At 46.1% G+C, this 16,274-nt stretch overlaps 1 protein-coding gene across 5 annotated transcripts in view; it reads right to left on the reverse strand.

Annotated features, from left to right (window-relative positions):
* LOC133423113 (NACHT, LRR and PYD domains-containing protein 14-like) overlaps nt 1–16,274 on the reverse strand; it is a 485,953-nt gene that overhangs the window by 423,686 nt on the left and 45,993 nt on the right. For all 5 annotated transcript variants that reach the window (XR_009770796.1, XR_009770798.1, XR_009770797.1 and 2 more), the window contains exons 9-10: nt 15,091–15,282; nt 12,573–12,749 (exon numbers count right to left, since the gene is read on the reverse strand). Coding sequence is in view for 2 of the 5 variants with exons in the window: in XM_061713249.1 (XP_061569233.1) it covers nt 12,573–12,749; nt 15,091–15,282 (369 nt within the window). In the remaining 3 variants the exon portion in view is untranslated. The remainder of the gene's footprint in view (nt 1–12,572; nt 12,750–15,090; nt 15,283–16,274) is intronic.

A 16,274-nucleotide genomic window follows, 5' to 3' on the forward strand; every position in this document is an offset into this window, starting at 1 on the left:
ACACACATGTGTGACGGTGAGGTGTGTGTGGTTCTAACACACATGTGTGACGGTGAGGTGTGTGTGGTTCTAACAGAACACACATGTGTGACGGTGAGGTGTGTGTGGTTCTAACAGAACACACATGTGTGACGGTGAGGTGTGTGTGGTTCTAACACACATGTGTGACGGTGAGGTGTGTGTGGTTCTAACACACATGTGTGACGGTGAGGTGTGTGTGGTTCTAACACACATGTGTGACGGTGAGGTGTGTGTGGTTCTAACACACATGTGTGACGGTGAGGTGTGTGTGGTTCTAACACACACGTGTGACGGTGAGGTGTGTGTGGTTCTAACACACATGTGTGACGGTGAGGTGTGTGTGGTTCTAACACACACGTGTGACGGTGAGGTGTGTGTGGTTCTAACACACATGTGTGTGACGGTGAGGTGTGTGTGGTTCTAACACACATGTGTGACGGTGAGGTGTGTGTGGTTCTAACACATGTGTGTGACGGTGAGGTGTGTGTGGTTCTAACAGAACACACATGTGTGACGGTGAGGTGTGTGTGGTTCTAACAGAACACACATGTGTGACGGTGAGGTGTGTGTGGTTCTAACAGAACACATGTGTGTGACGGTGAGGTGTGTGTGGTTCTAACAGAACACACACATGTGTGACGGTGAGGTGTGTGTGGTTCTAACACACATGTGTGACGGTGAGGTGTGTGTGGTTCTAACAGAACACACATGTGTGACGGTGAGGTGTGTGTGGTTCTAACAGAACACACATGTGTGACGGTGAGGTGTGTGTGGTTCTAACACACATGTGTGACGGTGAGGTGTGTGTGGTTCTAACACACATGTGTGACGGTGAGGTGTGTGTGGTTCTAACACACATGTGTGTGACGGTGAGGTGTGTGTGGTTCTAACAGAACACACACGTGTGACGGTGAGGTGTGTGTGGTTCTAACACACATGTGTGACGGTGAGGTGTGTGTGGTTCTAACACACGTGTGTGACGGTGAGGTGTGTGTGGTTCTAACAGAACACATGTGTGACGGTGAGGTGTGTGTGGTTCTAACACACGTGTGTGACGGTGAGGTGTGTGTGGTTCTAACAGAACACATGTGTGACGGTGAGGTGTGTGTGGTTCTAACAGAACACATGTGTGACGGTGAGGTGTGTGTGGTTCTAACACACGTGTGTGACGGTGAGGTGTGTGTGGTTCTAACACACATGTGTGACGGTGAGGTGTGTGTGGTTCTAACACACATGTGTGACGGTGAGGTGTGTGTGGTTCTAACACACATGTGTGACGGTGAGGTGTGTGTGGTTCTAACAGAACACACACGTGTGACGGTGAGGTGTGTGTGGTTCTAACACACACGTGTGACGGTGAGGTGTGTGTGGTTCTAACAGAACACACACGTGTGACGGTGAGGTGTGTGTGGTTCTAACACACGTGTGTGACGGTGAGGTGTGTGTGGTTCTAACACACACGTGTGACGGTGAGGTGTGTGTGGTTCTAACAGAACACATGTGTGACGGTGAGGTGTGTGTGGTTCTAACAGAACACACACGTGTGACGGTGAGGTGTGTGTGGTTCTAACACACATGTGTGACGGTGAGGTGTGTGTGGTTCTAACAGAACACACATGTGTGACGGTGAGGTGTGTGTGGTTCTAACACACATGTGTGACGGTGAGGTGTGTGTGGTTCTAACAGAACACACATGTGTGACGGTGAGGTGTGTGTGGTTCTAACACACATGTGTGACGGTGAGGTGTGTGTGGTTCTAACACACATGTGTGACGGTGAGGTGTGTGTGGTTCTAACAGAACACACATGTGTGACAGTGAGGTGTGTGTGGTTCTAACACACATGTGTGACGGTGAGGTGTGTGTGGTTCTAACACACATGTGTGACGGTGAGGTGTGTGTGGTTCTAACACACATGTGTGACGGTGAGGTGTGTGTGGTTCTAACACACATGTGTGACGGTGAGGTGTGTGTGGTTCTAACAGAACACACACGTGTGACGGTGAGGTGTGTGTGGTTCTAACACACATGTGTGACGGTGAGGTGTGTGTGGTTCTAACAGAACACATGTGTGACGGTGAGGTGTGTGTGGTTCTAACACACATGTGTGACGGTGAGGTGTGTGTGGTTCTAACACACATGTGTGACGGTGAGGTGTGTGTGGTTCTAACACACATGTGTGTGACGGTGAGGTGTGTGTGGTTCTAACAGAACACACACGTGTGACGGTGAGGTGTGTGTGGTTCTAACACACATGTGTGACGGTGAGGTGTGTGTGGTTCTAACACACGTGTGTGACGGTGAGGTGTGTGTGGTTCTAACACACATGTGTGACGGTGAGGTGTGTGTGGTTCTAACACACATGTGTGACGGTGAGGTGTGTGTGGTTCTAACACACATGTGTGACGGTGAGGTGTGTGTGGTTCTAACACACATGTGTGACGGTGAGGTGTGTGTGGTTCTAACAGAACACACACGTGTGACGGTGAGGTGTGTGTGGTTCTAACACACACGTGTGACGGTGAGGTGTGTGTGGTTCTAACAGAACACACACGTGTGACGGTGAGGTGTGTGTGGTTCTAACACACATGTGTGACGGTGAGGTGTGTGTGGTTCTAACAGAACACATGTGTGACGGTGAGGTGTGTGTGGTTCTAACAGAACACACACGTGTGACGGTGAGGTGTGTGTGGTTCTAACACACATGTGTGACGGTGAGGTGTGTGTGGTTCTAACACACATGTGTGACGGTGAGGTGTGTGTGGTTCTAACAGAACACACATGTGTGACGGTGAGGTGTGTGTGGTTCTAACACACATGTGTGACGGTGAGGTGTGTGTGGTTCTAACACACACGTGTGACGGTGAGGTGTGTGTGGTTCTAACAGAACACACATGTGTGACGGTGAGGTGTGTGTGGTTCTAACACACATGTGTGACGGTGAGGTGTGTGTGGTTCTAACACACATGTGTGACGGTGAGGTGTGTGTGGTTCTAACACACATGTGTGACGGTGAGGTGTGTGTGGTTCTAACACACATGTGTGACGGTGAGGTGTGTGTGGTTCTAACAGAACACACATGTGTGACGGTGAGGTGTGTGTGGTTCTAACAGAACACACATGTGTGACGGTGAGGTGTGTGTGGTTCTAACAGAACACACATGTGTGACGGTGAGGTGTGTGTGGTTCTAACACACATGTGTGACGGTGAGGTGTGTGTGGTTCTAACACACATGTGTGACGGTGAGGTGTGTGTGGTTCTAACACACATGTGTGACGGTGAGGTGTGTGTGGTTCTAACACACATGTGTGACGGTGAGGTGTGTGTGGTTCTAACACACTTGTGTGACGGTGAGGTGTGTGTGGTTCTAACACACATGTGTGACGTTGAGGTGTGTGTGGTTCTAACACACATGTGTGACGGTGAGGTGTGTGTGGTTCTAACACACATGTGTGACGGTGAGGTGTGTGTGGTTCTAACACACACGTGTGACGGTGAGGTGTGTGTGGTTCTAACACACATGTGTGACGGTGAGGTGTGTGTGGTTCTAACACACACGTGTGACGGTGAGGTGTGTGTGGTTCTAACACACATGTGTGACGGTGAGGTGTGTGTGGTTCTAACAGAACACACATGTGTGACGGTGAGGTGTGTGTGGTTCTAACACACATGTGTGACGGTGAGGTGTGTGTGGTTCTAACACACATGTGTGTGACGGTGAGGTGTGTGTGGTTCTAACAGAACACACATGTGTGACGGTGAGGTGTGTGTGGTTCTAACAGAACACACATGTGTGACGGTGAGGTGTGTGTGGTTCTAACAGAACACATGTGTGTGACGGTGAGGTGTGTGTGGTTCTAACAGAACACACACATGTGTGACGGTGAGGTGTGTGTGGTTCTAACACACATGTGTGACGGTGAGGTGTGTGTGGTTCTAACAGAACACACATGTGTGACAGTGAGGTGTGTGTGGTTCTAACACACATGTGTGACGGTGAGGTGTGTGTGGTTCTAACAGAACACACATGTGTGACGGTGAGGTGTGTGTGGTTCTAACACACATGTGTGACGGTGAGGTGTGTGTGGTTCTAACACACATGTGTGACGGTGAGGTGTGTGTGGTTCTAACACACATGTGTGTGACGGTGAGGTGTGTGTGGTTCTAACAGAACACACACGTGTGACGGTGAGGTGTGTGTGGTTCTAACACACATGTGTGACGGTGAGGTGTGTGTGGTTCTAACACACATGTATGACGGTGAGGTGTGTGTGGTTCTAACACACATGTGTGACGGTGAGGTGTGTGTGGTTCTAACACACGTGTGTGACGGTGAGGTGTGTGTGGTTCTAACAGAACACATGTGTGACGGTGAGGTGTGTGTGGTTCTAACACACGTGTGTGACGGTGAGGTGTGTGTGGTTCTAACAGAACACATGTGTGACGGTGAGGTGTGTGTGGTTCTAACAGAACACATGTGTGACGGTGAGGTGTGTGTGGTTCTAACACACATGTGTGACGGTGAGGTGTGTGTGGTTCTAACACACATGTGTGACGGTGAGGTGTGTGTGGTTCTAACACACATGTGTGTGACGGTGAGGTGTGTGTGGTTCTAACAGAACACACACGTGTGACGGTGAGGTGTGTGTGGTTCTAACACACATGTGTGACGGTGAGGTGTGTGTGGTTCTAACACACGTGTGTGACGGTGAGGTGTGTGTGGTTCTAACACACATGTGTGACGGTGAGGTGTGTGTGGTTCTAACACACATGTGTGACGGTGAGGTGTGTGTGGTTCTAACACACATGTGTGACGGTGAGGTGTGTGTGGTTCTAACACACATGTGTGACGGTGAGGTGTGTGTGGTTCTAACAGAACACACACGTGTGACGGTGAGGTGTGTGTGGTTCTAACAGAACACATGTGTGACGGTGAGGTGTGTGTGGTTCTAACAGAACACACACGTGTGACGGTGAGGTGTGTGTGGTTCTAACACACATGTGTGACGGTGAGGTGTGTGTGGTTCTAACAGAACACACATGTGTGACGGTGAGGTGTGTGTGGTTCTAACACACATGTGTGACGGTGAGGTGTGTGTGGTTCTAACACACATGTGTGACGGTGAGGTGTGTGTGGTTCTAACAGAACACACATGTGTGACAGTGAGGTGTGTGTGGTTCTAACACACATGTGTGACGGTGAGGTGTGTGTGGTTCTAACAGAACACACATGTGTGACGGTGAGGTGTGTGTGGTTCTAACACACACGTGTGACGGTGAGGTGTGTGTGGTTCTAACACACATGTGTGACGGTGAGGTGTGTGTGGTTCTAACAGAACACACACGTGTGACGGTGAGGTGTGTGTGGTTCTAACACACATGTGTGACGGTGAGGTGTGTGTGGTTCTAACAGAACACATGTGTGACGGTGAGGTGTGTGTGGTTCTAACACACATGTGTGACGGTGAGGTGTGTGTGGTTCTAACACACATGTGTGACGGTGAGGTGTGTGTGGTTCTAACACACATGTGTGTGACGGTGAGGTGTGTGTGGTTCTAACAGAACACACACGTGTGACGGTGAGGTGTGTGTGGTTCTAACACACATGTGTGACGGTGAGGTGTGTGTGGTTCTAACACACGTGTGTGACGGTGAGGTGTGTGTGGTTCTAACACACATGTGTGACGGTGAGGTGTGTGTGGTTCTAACACACATGTGTGACGGTGAGGTGTGTGTGGTTCTAACAGAACACACACGTGTGACGGTGAGGTGTGTGTGGTTCTAACACACATGTGTGACGGTGAGGTGTGTGTGGTTCTAACACACATGTGTGACGGTGAGGTGTGTGTGGTTCTAACAGAACACACATGTGTGACGGTGAGGTGTGTGTGGTTCTAACACACATGTGTGACGGTGAGGTGTGTGTGGTTCTAACACACATGTGTGACGGTGAGGTGTGTGTGGTTCTAACACACATGTGTGACGGTGAGGTGTGTGTGGTTCTAACACACATGTGTGACGGTGAGGTGTGTGTGGTTCTAACACACATGTGTGACGGTGAGGTGTGTGTGGTTCTAACACACATGTGTGACGGTGAGGTGTGTGTGGTTCTAACACACATGTGTGACGGTGAGGTGTGTGTGGTTCTAACAGAACACACATGTGTGACGGTGAGGTGTGTGTGGTTCTAACAGAACACACATGTGTGACGGTGAGGTGTGTGTGGTTCTAACAGAACACACATGTGTGACAGTGAGGTGTGTGTGGTTCTAACAGAACACACATGTGTGACGGTGAGGTGTGTGTGGTTCTAACACACATGTGTGACGGTGAGGTGTGTGTGGTTCTAACACACATGTGTGACGGTGAGGTGTGTGTGGTTCTAACACACATGTGTGACAGTGAGGTGTGTGTGGTTCTAACAGAACACACATGTGTGACGGTGAGGTGTGTGTGGTTCTAACAGAACACACATGTGTGACAGTGAGGTGTGTGTGGTTCTAACAGAACACACATGTGTGACGGTGAGGTGTGTGTGGTTCTAACAGAACACACATGTGTGACGGTGAGGTGTGTGTGGTTCTAACACACATGTGTGACGGTGAGGTGTGTGTGGTTCTAACACACATGTGTGACGGTGAGGTGTGTGTGGTTCTAACACACATGTGTGACAGTGAGGTGTGTGTGGTTCTAACAGAACACACATGTGTGACAGTGAGGTGTGTGTGGTTCTAACACACACACATGTGTGACGGTGAGGTGTGTGTGGTTCTAACACACATGTGTGACGGTGAGGTGTGTGTGGTTCTAACAGAACACACGTGTGACGGTGAGGTGTGTGTGGTTCTAACAGAACACACATGTGTGACGGTGAGGTGTGTGTGGTTCTAACAGAACACACATGTGTGACGGTGAGGTGTGTGTGGTTCTAACAGAACACACGTGTGACGGTGAGGTGTGTGTGGTTCTAACACACATGTGTGACGGTGAGGTGTGTGTGGTTCTAACACACATGTGTGACGGTGAGGTGTGTGTGGTTCTAACACGCACACATGTGTGACGGTGAGTGTGTGTGGTTCTAACAGAACACACGTGTGACGGTGAGGTGTGTGTGGTTCTAACACACATGTGTGACGGTGAGGTGTGTGTGGTTCTAACACACATGTGTGACGGTGAGGTGTGTGTGGTTCTAACACACATGTGTGACGGTGAGGTGTGTGTGGTTCTAACACGCACACATGTGTGACGGTGAGGTGTGTGTGGTTCTAACAGAACACACATGTGTGACGGTGAGTGTGTGTGGTTCTAACAGAACACACATGGATCACAGCAGGTTTCACATGAAATGTGAGTGAATGATGAAGAAGCAGCAGGAGGTTCAGACGATCAACACCTGAAACTCCTTCACCTGGACTGACGGTGTAGGAGCCGCATTTAAGTTTATTTTCAATTTGTGTTGTTTATTAGTAAAATATTAAGTGTGCGCCTTCCTCCCTCCTCAGGTGGGGAGGACGGCGCTAGGCTTTAAGTTGGTGGTGGTGACGTATGACGCGAGAGGGCGGAGAGCAGCGACACTGTCATTGACTGCGGCTGCAGGATGAGCAGGGGAATGGCCTCTGATATTTGCTGATAGAACTAAGGACTCTATGTCACCTTTTCTTTGAACTTTGTTATTTTGCAATAAATAAGCATAAATCAACACGCTCTTTTGGATTGTTTAAAGGACAGCTGGGAGTCTGACACCTGTTAAAGCCTTCTCATGGGGCAAACAAATAGGAATGAATGAGCTAATGGAAAACTCATATTTAGGTTTTTGCCCCTACAATTTGTCAATGACACGCTGTGAGTCTTGATTGGAGGACTGTTTTGAGGATTAAGAGAAACATAAGGCAAAGGAAACGCCGGCGGACGCGGCGGAGCCAGGCGGAGCAAACAAAGAAACACGTTGGAGGAGGTACGTGCTTCAAATCAAACTTTTTTGGATGGATTATAAGTTTGGAAAAAATGCCTGAAGTGTTCTGAAACGAACTTCACCGCTGAATTTTGTGTTAATGGACTGTGATCTTTTTGTTTATCAACTTTTCGCCGACTTGGCCAAACAATTGGGAGCGGGGCGACGCCCACCTGCGTGAACAAACTTATATGAATGAACCTGAGTTTAATAATTAAATACAAGGACATCGGAAAGAATAAGAACTGTTTTCTAAACCTTTTGATTAAGTTTTTGAAAGTTTATTTGTGAATAAAATGGCAAGTTCCGACGAGGCAGAAACGAGTCCTGTTAAAAACATGAATGAGGCTGCGGCGCGTCTGCGCTCATCTAGAGCAGGAAAAGCTTCACATCTAACAAGAAGAATGAACATTGTAAATAGTCTAATGGCTGACAAATATCTTGAGGAAGTGAAAGGAAATATGATGAAGTTTAACGACCTTCTGAATGATTTTAAAGCGCTGCATATCTCTTACACTGAAATATTGGATGAGGACGCAAAAAAGGAAGACGATGATAAATGGTATCAACCGAGATGTGCGCAAATAATAGCTTTTCTCGACACCGTTACAAAATGGATTTCACGCATGGAAGCCCGCAGTTCCCTCAGCTTGGCTGAAGCCTCTTATTCTGTTGCTCAGGTGGAGGGTGAGAATGCAAACAGTGATCTGGATGATGTCGATACACACTCAGAGAAGTCAGTCAAATCTAGCGCCTCTTCCTCGTCATCCTCGTTACGTATAAGTGCGGAGGCGGAGAGAGCAGCTTTACTGGCCAAAGCTGCAATGTTACAGGAAAAACATGCCATCGAAGAACAGGAACAAATGCTTAAAAAAAGGAGAGAAACATTGGAACTGCAGACTGAAATAGCAGCCGCTACAGCCAAAATTAACTGTCTAAAGGAGGCTGAAATGTTAACGCTCAACCCTGCCCAGTCTGATGCAGGTGCAGAGCCAGAGGAAACCATAGCTGGGGCATCAGCAGCCACAGATGTGCAGCTAGATGAAAAGCCACAAGGTTTATGTCATATTTTTGATAGGAGTGCTCCAGTAACTAGGAGCAAGGCAGGAGCCCAGGTTCAATTTCCCCTTTTTGATTCTGGGGATGATCATCAAAGTCAGTTTTTTGTTCTGCCTAACACCAGCAGTGATGCCCAACAACAACCACATCCAACCTCAGTGCACAGAATTCCCTCTGTCACACGCTCATCCCAAAACACACAATTAACTCTGTCACAAGGGCAAATCCCTCCTACCCTCAGTTCAGCACCAGATAACCACATGATAAAAATACTGGAAAATCAAAACAATTTGACACATATTCTTGTAAAACAGCAACTTCTGTCAACACTGCCACAAGGAAGCATTTCACCTTTTGATGGACAAATCCTGGAATACAAGTCCTTTATTCACTCTTTCGAAAACATGATTGAAAATAAAACAGACAACAACAGAGACAGATTGCAGTTCCTTATACAGTTTACAAAAGGACAAGCTCAAAAACTAGTCAAAAGCTGTGAGTACATGTCTCCAGACAGGGGCTACCAGAAAGCAAAAAGGTTATTAAAGGAAAACTTTGGAAACGAATATAAAATCTCCTGTGCTTACCTGGAAAAGGCACTATCCTGGTCCCAAATTAAATCTGAGGATTCAAGATCACTGCAGGATTATGCCATGTTCCTTAGAAGCTGCTGCAATGCCATGGAGGAAATGGAGTATATGGAGGAACTAGACACGGTGTCCAACATGAGAAGCATTGCGTTTAAGCTGCCATACAAGCTCAGGGAGAGATGGCGCAGCAAAGCTTACGAACTGCAAGAGGAGCGCAGTCGTAGAGTTAGGATCCTGGACCTTGTCTTTTTTATTGAAAAGCAGGCTCGGATAGCAGCTGACCCAGTTTTTGGTGACCTTCAGGACCAGTCAGCTGTTAAAGGAAAGGTGGATGTAAAGGATAAATATACTGTAAAATCACAGATTTCAAAGTCGTATGGCAGCAGTTTCGCCACAGGTGTCGCTATTGCTCCAACGGAAAAAGAACCTGACCCCTTCTGTCCCCTTTGCAGCTGCAAGCACACATTGGAGTTGTGTAAACAGTTCGTGGAGACAACACACAGAAATAAGCTGAACTTTTTAAAGACCAAAGGCATATGCTTTGGCTGTCTCTCAACAGGCCACGTTAGCAGGGACTGCAAAAGACGTCTCATCTGCAAAGTGTGCAAGCTAGCCCATCCAAGTGTCCTGCACATTGATGGTAAAGATGGTGCAACTAAAGAGACTGACAGGTCCTCTGGTGTAGTAGGTGGAGCATCAGCAGAGTTATGCGGCCATATAGGGGCCGGAGAACAAGAGAATGGGCTCTCCATTGTCCCAGTTCAAGTGAAGGCAGCCAAAGGCAGCCAGGTCCTGCAAGTGTATGCCCTCCTGGATCCTGGGTCCACTGCTACCTTCTGCTCCGAGGCACTCATGTCTCAACTCAATCTGAAAGGTAGAAAAACGCATATTCTATTAAGCACAATGAATCAGAAACAGCTTGTTCCATCCCATGTTATATCTGGAATTGAAGTTTCAGCACTGGACAGCGACAACTTCTTACCTCTTCCTGACGTTTTCACTCAGAAAGAAATGCCAGTTACTCTAAGCAACATTGCCAAGCAGAATGATGTAAAGCAGTGGGCGTACCTGAACAAAGTAAAACTTCCCAGCATCAGTGCTAAAGTGGAGATGTTGGTTGGCACAAATGCTCCAAAGCTATTGGAGCCATGGGAGGTTATCAATAGCCAAGGCGAGGGCCCTTACGCAGTACGAACCCTATTGGGGTGGGTAGTAAACGGGCCACTCAGAAACGGCAGTGATGGTGGAACGGCAGCAAGCGTGACTGTGAATAGGATATCAGTTGCAACTTGGGAAGAACTTCTGATTTCACAGTATAAGCAGGATTTCAACGAGTTATCATCAGAGGAAAAGACCGAAATGTCAATTGAGGACAAAAGGGTTTTGGAAATAGCCAGTGAGGCTGTTCTGCAGAATGGGCATTATCATTTAAAACTACCTTGCAGATTAACCAATATCAGCATGCCAAACAACCGCCAAATGGCTGAACAGCGACTTCAGAGCCTACAAAGGAAAAAGAAAAGGGGAAAGCATGAGAAAATAAAGGAACCTCAACAGAGGGGTAAAGAGGATAAAAAGAACTGGCAGAAAGGAAAGGATCATGGTGAGAGGCACCAGGGCAGGGAGGAATGGAAGGGAAAGAAAGAATGGAAGAAGTGCAGAGATGTGCTCAAGGAAGTTGGCAAAGAGAAGTGGGATAAGAAATATTTAAAAGCAAGTATGAGTGGAAGCATAAACATGACAAAGATCGTGGTAAAGAAGGAAAAGGAAAGGGTGAAAGAAAGCACTGGGAAGATAGCACACATGGTAAAGAAAGGATGGAGAACAAGAATGGTCAGAGAAAACAATGGAACAGTTATGACTCTAAGAGCAAAAATGAAAAACAGGACAAGGACTGGAAGAGGAAGGAAGACAAGTGAGATCTGTGGAAAAAGGAAGAGGAGGACTGGAATAAAGGAGAACGGAAAGAGAAAAGTCATGATAGTGGCAGGAAAAACTCCAAATCACATCCTCCTGCAAAGAACACAACCTATCCTACCCCCTGGAACCTTTCAGAGATCTGATCTTTATGCCAGACGTCGCTGGAAACAAGTCCAGTACATGGCCGATCTTTTTTGGCATAGATGGACACAGGAATACCTTCTACTACACCAAGAGAGGCAGAAATGGACAGAGGAAGAATACTGGAGACCAAACCTGACGCAAGAGGTCTGACCCGCTCAGTAAAGCTCCGGACCAAGACTTCAGTCATCGAAAGGCCCATATCCAAGTTGTGCCGCCTCCTAGAGACTGAAGAGTGACAAGTCTTCATCTTGAAGATTAAAGACATCTACAAGGGGTGTAATGTATTTACTTTATTTTCCTGAATGCATTAATTAGTTTAATTAATTCATTAATTAGTGTAATTAATTGTTAATTTACGGCTCCCTTTTGTAATTTGAATAATTGATTCTGTAAAGAACAATTAGGGGCCGGTGTGTAGGAGCCGCATTTAAGTTTATTTTCAATTTGTGTTGTTTATTAGTAAAATATTAAGTGTGCGCCTTCCTCCCTCCTCAGGTGGGGAGGACGGCGCTAGGCTTTAAGTTGGTGGTGGTGACGTATGACGCGAGAGGGCGGAGAGCAGCGACACTGTCATTGACTGCGGCTGCAGGATGAGCAGGGGAATGGCCTCTGATATTTGCTGATAGAACTAAGGACTCTATGTCACCTTTTCTTTGAACTTTGTTATTTTGCAATAAATAAGCATAAATCAACACGCTCTTTTGGATTGTTTAAAGGACAGCTGGGAGTCTGACACCTGTTAAAGCCTTCTCATGGGGCAAACAAATAGGAATGAATGAGCTAATGGAAAACTCATATTTAGGTTTTTGCCCCTACAGACGGAGTCTTCTCTGTTTGAGGAAACCAAAACCTCCAAGAAAACTCCAAAAGCTCCAGTCAGAACCAACCTGAGAGTCTGCAGCTGGTAGTCTGGACTCTCCACCAGACCAGACAGCTGTTCCACATCTGCAGCCTGCAGCTGGTAGTTGTTACTCAGGTCCAGATGTTTCAGGTGGGAGGGGTTGGACTTCAGAGCTGAGACCAGAGAAGAACAGCTGATCCCTGACAGACCGCAGCACTGCAAGCTGCACAAAGACACCAGAGAAGAAGAAACCAGAGCAGTCAGATGGTCAGTGTGGATCAGCAGGAGATCAGTCTGATGTCAGTGTGGATCAGCAGGAGATCAGTCTGATGGTCAGTGTGGATCAGCAGGAGATCAGTCTGATGGTCAGTGTGGATCAGCAGGAGATCAGTCTGATGGTCAGTGTGGATCAGCAGGAGATCAGTCTGATGGTCAGTGTGGATCAGCAGGAGATCAGTCTGATGGTCAGTGTGGATCAGCAGGAGATCAGTCTGATGGTCAGTGTGGATCAGCAGGAGATCAGTCTGATGGTCAGTGTGGATCAGCAGGAGATCAGTCTGATGGTCAGTGTGGATCAGCAGGAGATCAGTCTGATGGTCAGTGTGGATCAGCAGGAGATCAGCCTGATCTGCAGGTTAGTGTCAACTAGGCTCGCCACCCGTCCCTGGAAATACAAGCTGTGTCCCAATTCAGGGGCTGCGTCCTTCGAAGGCTGGATTTGAAGGCTGATTACGTCACACCATTTGGAAGGCTCCTTCAAATGCAGCCCACAAATGCAGCCTTCTTTTCCCGCTGTTTCAAGGATCCATCAGTTGTATCCTCCGCGGCCCACCATATCCCAAGATTCATTGCGCACAGTCAGAAAAATATTTATTTCCAGAAAAATATTTTCAGATTCAAATTTTTTCAGAAAAATATATTAAATCCGCCGGCGCCGGCGGGCACGCCTCTCTTCCTCCTCCAACAAAATGAAAAACAAAAAAAAAAACAAAAACAAAACTTCTGGCTCCATTTCTTTTTTCTTTGGTTCTTTCTTTCTTTTCTATCGTGTTTTATTTCTTTCTTTCTTTCTTTCTTTCTTTTCTATCATGTTTTCTTTCTTTCTTTCTTTCTTTCTTTCTTTCTTTCTTTCTTTCTTTCTTTCTTTCTTTCTTTCTTTCTTTCTTTCTTTCTTTCTTTCTTTCTTTCTTTCTTTCTTTCTTTCTTTCTTTCTTTCTTTTCTATCATGTTTTCTGTCTATCTTTCTTTCTTTCTACTTTGTTTAGTGACGTAGGACAAGGGCGGGAACAGCTGGTGACGCAACCAGGAAATCCCCTACAGGCTAGACCGTCTCATTTCACCAGCGTCCGTCCAGCCTTCCGTACGGCCTTCACGGTCTTCGAAGGCGTGGCCTACAAAGACCGCGTCCTCAGAAGGACCAGAACCTGAATTGGGACACAGCTACAGAATTGTTACGGAATTTGGAATTAAAAGTTGCGTTCCGTATTGAACCAATACGGATCGCAGTTGTTTCTGTATTTCACAATTGTCCCATGATGCATGATGTGGTAGTATACGGGACATTTATTATGCTCTTATTTATTGGTCATAATATACAGGTGAAGGTCGGAAAATTAGAATATTTTGCTAAACTTAATTTGTTTCAGTAAATTCAACTAAAGGTGAAACAAATATATTATTTCCCACTACATGCAAAGTGAGATATTTCAAGCCTTTATTTGTTATAATTTTGATGACTATGGCTCAAAGCTTATGAAAACCTCAGAATCTAAAAAAAATTGGAATATTTTATTAAATCAATTAAGAATTCAATCATCAAAATTATAACAAATAAAGGCTTAAAATATGGTGCTTTGCTGAGTGGAGCTCATGAAGAGTGAGCAGACTGTTCGGAGTTCCACAGTTCTGAAAGACAAGGAGCTGCTCAGCTGTAAGAAGTAACAAGAATCCTGGAAGAAGAAGTGAGAGTGAACTGTTTAAACCTGGCCTGAATAAAAAAGGACATAAAGGAGTTGAAGAAAGCTATGCACTTTATTTATTTTTTTCATGTTTATTGGTTTTATTTAGTTTTCTAAGCAAAGGATTCTAAGCCAGGCTTTGTTTTAGCTGTTACAGCACTTTATTTATATAATAGACTAGCATGTTCTATAAGTGTGTTCAATTTAATTGTTTTCCCTCTTGAAAGTGTTTATACATGTTACATTTACAGAATATTCTAGTGTTGTATTGTCATTCAATTTAGGTTTAACTGTTTAACTGCCCAATGCAGGCAGACTTTGTTTCATTTACTATGACAATGCTCAGGTTCAGACTGTCTGTACAGTCATGAAAGTTCAATGCTATTAAAGCACTTTAAACTTTAAATCATCAAAGCATTTTGTTTTTTCAAATAAAATATATACATTTCTATGTATTTTAGACGTTTTGGGGATGCTCCTTTTTTGGGCGCTCACGCGGCTGAAATCAGGACTTCCCTTATTTCTATTTCTGAAAGGTGGCAACCCTAGTGTCAACACAACTTTCACATCAGATTGATCTGAACACAAAACTAAAACATGTCTGACCTCAGAGTCTCCAGTCTGCAGTCTGGACTCTCCAGGAAACCACACAGATGTTTCACTCCTGAATCCTGCAGCTGGTTCCAGCTCAGGTCCAGATGTTTCAGATGTTTCAGGTGTTTCAGGTGGGAGGGGTTGGACTTCAGAGCTGAGACCAGAGAAGAACAGCTGATCTCTGACAACACGCAGCCCTCCAACCTGAATGAAGAAGAAACAGCTGATGACTTCTGTAACCGTGTTGAAATAAATGTTTCAGAAAACATATTTGTCTAAATAAGTTCATAGTTAAACAGCTCTGAAGTTGTAATGTTAAGAAGTCATTGACCAGCAATAATGTGTTGGTATTGTTCACTAAGTGATGTTATTCAGGTTAATGTCACTGAAAATGCTGAAATGCTGAAACAAAAAGTGTGTGAAATGGAAATGAAGTGGTTCTCTTGTAAGTCTGTAGACTCTTATGGTGCATGGAAAAGTGTAGTCTATAAAAAAGCCCTTCACACAGCTAGAACAGCTCATTACTCATGGTGGATAGAGGATAATAAAAGAAACCCACGTTTCTGTTCAGCGCTGTAGCCAGGCTGACAAAGAGACAACTGTGTTGAGCCGAGTTTCCTGCAGCTCTCAGTAGTGACGACTTTATGAGCTTCTTTAGCAGAAAAATATCAGGATCAGAGTAGAAATCAACCAGGACCACCCGGTAGCTGCTGTGGGCGTTTCTACAGCTTTAGTAGTTAGTTAAGGCTGAATTATGCTTCTGCGTCACACCAACGCAGAGCACACGACGCAGCCGTGACGCCGTCGTGAATCCTTCAGACTTCTCCGTCTCTCCATTTGGTCGCGGTGCAGTTCCCCTCGCGGCCGCTAGTTAGCGATCTTTTTCTGAATGGTTTATCCGACTTTTTCCGGTCACAGTAAATCAAAGAAATAAGGACAACTATTGTGCAAAAAACAAAAACAAAAAAATCACACATAAACGAAGAAAAGAGCCCTGGAAGTTCACTACTGATTCAAACCGGAAACCGGAAATGCTTTGCTTTCAAACGAACCAATCACAGCCCTCTCGGTCTGCGTGTGGTCTGCGTCTCCTCGACGCGTAGTTACAATTTTCAGGAGGTGCACGTCAGTGACGGCGCATGTGACGGCGTGTCCCCTGCGTCGATCCAAACCACACGCCGTAGACACGGCGCCAT

The sequence above is a fragment of the Cololabis saira genome, chromosome 22 (assembly GCF_033807715.1).
Source record: "Cololabis saira isolate AMF1-May2022 chromosome 22, fColSai1.1, whole genome shotgun sequence".
NCBI lineage: Eukaryota > Metazoa > Chordata > Actinopteri > Beloniformes > Belonidae > Cololabis > Cololabis saira.